Source organism: Palaemon carinicauda, chromosome 1 (genome assembly GCF_036898095.1).
Source record: "Palaemon carinicauda isolate YSFRI2023 chromosome 1, ASM3689809v2, whole genome shotgun sequence".
Classification (NCBI taxonomy): domain Eukaryota; kingdom Metazoa; phylum Arthropoda; class Malacostraca; order Decapoda; family Palaemonidae; genus Palaemon; species Palaemon carinicauda.
In genome coordinates, this window is record NC_090725.1 from 65,401,998 (window position 1) to 65,406,997 (window position 5,000).

Consider the following 5,000-nt stretch of genomic DNA (forward strand, 5'->3'; position numbering starts at 1 on the left):
GAAAAATGCCGTCTTCGTCTTAGAAAATGGTGTATTTTGTTATACGAACCAGGCTTAAAGCGTACGGAATGTTTTATCACGACCCCCCCCCCCACACACCTTCCTCCCCCCACACACCTTCCTCCCCCCCCCCCCCCCCCCCGCACACCTCTCATCTTTACCTGCATGTTATAGCAAGGCCTTTGGATTCATTAGTTTTATCTTTGGGGGAGTGCATGACTAATTCAAAAGGATATCTTCAATGCAATCAAACAACAGTAGAAAACTCTTGTAAACAACTAACGTATTTAAGTGTTAGACTCTCCCTCTGTTAACGTATTCAAGATTCGTCTTCATTAATTTTTTTATCACAATGTAATCCTTGTTTTGAGTTTTTAATGAGAAGTTTTACCTCACCATGTTATCTTTGAGAGTCACATATTTACCATTACGAATATCATGTTGTCGTTCTAACGGCCATTTACAAATATTTTGTTTGACTTAACTAAGTAACGAAGCCAATAATACTTCAGTCAGTACTCTACACTTTCAGGAAGGATCAAAACAAAATTATAACAGGTAGTGTGTGTTCCCCTTTACGATACAGTACAGTATAGTGCGTATTAATATTTTCTGTGTACAATACTATATACTGTGGGCTTATGCTATTTCCATATTGAACGTACGTATTTACTAATTTTACAAATAGAATTTTCTGTAGTTATGTTTTTCACCATTTTCCATCTCTATTATGTGATAGAAAGACTGACCTTAAGTTGCGTAAAACAGTATGATATGGATTCTATTTTCATATTTATTATTCAGGATGCCGGATGTAAAGTAGGAATCGATGGAAATCGAATCCTTGTAGAGAATGGTATTACTGTATTAACCTAGCACTTGTTACCAAGATTCCCAATTCTCCATTACTAGCAAGTCAGATACTGATATTGCCTGAGTCTATCCAGTTGCCTTTAAAGAAGGAATATACCTGACTGGAATAAGTACATTAAACTGAAGATGTGATTAAGGAAGTTTCCATGACATAGGTATTCCACCATGCATCAAAGATATGTGTTCAGGCATTCACAGTTACCATTATAACATTGCTTTTATAGCTTCGAGATCAACACTGTAAGCATCAGGTTTGTGATGCAGAAGTATTTCTGATCCCAGGAAAAGAACTCTACTTGCACTCACCAGCTGTTGTATACGTTAGCAAAAGAAATTAATTGACAAAGGAAATTCATTGATAAAGGAAATTCATTGACAAAGTCTCAAGTAAAGAGAAAAAAAATATGATCATATTTGAGATACTTGAAGTAGAGATTGGTGGTGGAGAGCGCTAGAATAAAACTACAACAGGGGAGAGATTGAACTCATTAGTTGAGGCAAATTTGGTATCATCAAGAACATTGGAGCATTTCTAATCTATATAAACTGTCACAAGACCAAGGCATGTATAGAAACAGACTAATAAGTGAGGCATTTCAAGACTACTGTTCTCGAGACCAAAGTAGATTAACATTTTATTTTTACTATGGTTGGTGTCCCTAGGAGTGAAGTGTTAGTCCAAAATTCTTGCCTGAAAAAAAAATGCGCATTCGATACAAATGTTTTAACACAGACCTCTCTTGTACTACACTGTGTAGCTGTTTGTTTGCCATGAATGGCCTAAATTAGAAAAGTCTTGATATTAGCAGTAATTTCTGACCAAACTGATGTTACGGAGAGTTATTTTCACTGTTTCAATATAACAAAAGGGGCTATTTCAAACCCTGTTCTAAGATGAAGTTTTCCATTAACTGTCAGAAATTAAACACATTTATAAATTACACTGGAAAACATATAAATTGACAATAGTAATCAGATCGATAAAGTTTAATGATTTTCTTTAAAAAGAAAAAATCAAGTGCTTTTTAGGCAACCAGATTTAGAGGAAAATAGCATGGGAAGTTCCATGCCTGTATCGCTATTTGTGGGACGTTTTCCGTTATCCGTTTTGCTAGAAGTTTATGGATCGTCACAAAACTATAAAGAAAATTGAAGCAGACAGGACATACAAGTGAGGTCATGGCAATATTTATAAAGAGAATGAAACGTTTTGTAAGGAAAGAAAAACCAAAAACCAACAAATTATATCATAAATTAAGAAACAGCATCCAAAACTCTTGGTACTCTGAGGTCTATCTTTTAAACTGGTTTCATCTTTATGCAACAAACACTTCAATACCCAGCTTTGTGGTGAAGGGTTGAACGATGTTCACCAAATTTCAAAATTTTTGATTGTCTGTCTATTTATATACCTATTATTAATATTATTATTAATATTATTACTATTATTATTATTATTATTATTATTATTATTATTATTAAATGCTAAGCTACAACCCTAGTTGGAAAAGCAGGATGCTACTGTATAAGCCCAAGGGCTCCAACAGGGAAAATAGCCCAGTGAGGAAAGGAAACAAGGAAAAATTAAATATTTTAAGAACAGCAAAAACATTGAAATAAATACCACCTATATAAACTATAAAAACTTTAACAAAACAAGAGGAAGATAAACTAGATAGAACTCTAAGAGATCTCTAACCCAAGACAATGGAAGACCATGGTACAGAGGCTATGGCACTACCCAAGACTAGAGAGCAATGGTTTGATTTTGGAGTGTCCTTCTTCTAGAAAAGCTGCTTATCATAGCTAAAGAGTCTCTTCTACCCTTACCAAGAGGAAAGTAGCCACTAAACAATTACAGAGCAGTAGTTAACCCCTTTGGTAAAGAAGAATTGTTTGGTAATCTCAGTGCTGTCAGGTGTATGAGGACAGAGGAGAATCTGTAAAGAATAGGCCAGACTATTCGGTGTCTGTGTAGGTAAAGGAAAAGAACCGTAACCAGAGAGAAAGATCCAATGTAGCACTGTCTGGCCAGTCAAAGGACCCGTAACTCTCTAGCTGTAGTATCTCAACGGGCGGCTGGTGCCCTGGCCAACCTACTACTACTACCAAATATAATATTACCTTTTGTCCGGTGGTGATAGACCTACAGCAAATTCTGAAGTCAGACGGGGGATCATAGTACTGGTTGTTACTCCACACAGAGTCAAATGCAATATTCTGTGATAAAAAAGAAACGATATACATTTAATGCAAGAGTGAAACTGATAGATTGTATGAAGTTTTTAATTTCTAAATACGATGTTTGGTGGCAAGGACAGTTATTATTTTGATGGGATGTTACAAGAAGGAAAAGTTTCTTGTTGATAAGAATATGCAGTTCATATAAAGTGAAGATCATAACACTATGAATGATTATGTACATAATGATAAAAAGTTACTAGTTTATTATTAGTCTGATTATTGATTAATAAATAAAACTTGTATTTGTGTTCATCTAAAACCTTGTATCGTTTAAAAATATTATAAGTGAATTACTTTATCATAAGAATGGTATTCCTTGTGATGAATTAATTTTTTTAGTATACTCTTTACGTAACTTTCTATCATCCTTGGGAACTTTTCCATTTTACATCTTTGTTAGCAATGAGAAAACAATTCATATTAGAAATAAGTACAAAAAGAAATTTCCTTAATCGAGCAAAATACGTTATGATCCATTTTGAAGATTTGTCAGTTTCCTTCCCAAGCACATGAGGAATATTTTACCTTCACTGCTGTTTCATCCTTTCGATTCTAATCACGAGCACATACCTCTTTAAACATTGTTATTTATACAATAGGGTTTATGTAATAACAGTGGTGAGAAAGTAACAATCCAAACGTAAAATCTTAAGCATGGGAGTTCATCACTTTGTACTTACTATATCATATGTGCTGCAACCTGTGCCACCTGCTCCGAAGGTGTAGCCACCGCTAAGATCTAATTGCAGTCCTTCCATGTAGCCGCACAGCAGGTAATCAAGATCTGGAAAAGAGGTTAAGGAGGCGATCCCAACGGCTACTGCATTTGCTTCGCACCTGTGTTCCCAATAGGTACCTCCAGAAGGAGCGGGTGTTACGCAGGTAGGGCAGCTGAACTCCAGTTGGATAGCGGTCCTTCTAAATCCATCTGAAAATATTCCAAATTTTTTATAAAGAGAATCATATTTTTGTAGATGTATGAATAATCCGAAAAAGTTAAGATTAGTGTCAGCATCAACAACACACCATATATAATGAAGTACTTAAAACAACACAGGGTATGTATATAATCAAAACTCTTGAAATGGTAGAAAGGGAGAATAGATGTTTTAGGGGGCTGTATGAAGAGAATATAAGATTAGGAAATCAGATATGGAGAGAGAGAGAGAGAGAGAGAGAGAGAGAGAGAGAGAGAGAGAGAGAGAGAGAGTGTAGCAAGATACAGAAGAATACCTAGTTAACACTTTAGAGATGTTGAACCAGAGAGGCATTAATGTGCTGTGAGAATAGAAGGAATGGAATTATTATCTGAGGAATAGGTTAACATTTCACATAAAATAAGATTTTTGCATTTTTATTGAGTAGTTGATAATTTAGAATATTTTTACTCTTCTTATATTAGCTATTTTACAAACTAAATTAATAATATTCTCAAAACAATGCGACCCAAGGAGCTTCCACTAAAATCATGCATCCATCCCTATCTCCAGTTCTCAAGCAGATCCTCCCATTCGGTCACTAACTCCCTCTTTCAAAGTTCTCATGCAACTGGTCTTAGGTATCCATCTCTCCTAGATCTTTGACGAATTACTGAAAGACCCTTCCTACAATCTTTCTAGGCTGTAATCGGATTACTTGCGTTAACTAATGCCACTGATCAGTCATTAATCTCCCAACATAGACTAAACGTGTGTCATCTTACAGTTTTATCCTGAGTAGGTAGAGACTGAGAAAGGTCTTTCCATTTAGAATTGTCTTTTCCATGAAGCTCTAAGCTATTAAAAAACTATTAGATTATCCCATAAGAGAATCACCAACGCGTACAACAAATTATTCTGGAGATATGAAATGTTTTATACAACAATAAGCTTTCTGGCCGCGAT

General features: G+C 35.3%; 1 protein-coding gene across 1 annotated transcript in view; it reads right to left on the reverse strand.

Annotated features, from left to right (window-relative positions):
* Positions 1-5,000, reverse strand: part of LOC137645831 (uncharacterized) — a 12,065-nt gene that overhangs the window by 4,200 nt on the left and 2,865 nt on the right. The window contains exons 2-3 of the mRNA XM_068378845.1: positions 3,798-4,045; positions 2,998-3,093 (exon numbers count right to left, since the gene is read on the reverse strand). Coding sequence (XP_068234946.1) covers positions 2,998-3,093; positions 3,798-4,045 — 344 coding nt within the window. The remainder of the gene's footprint in view (positions 1-2,997; positions 3,094-3,797; positions 4,046-5,000) is intronic.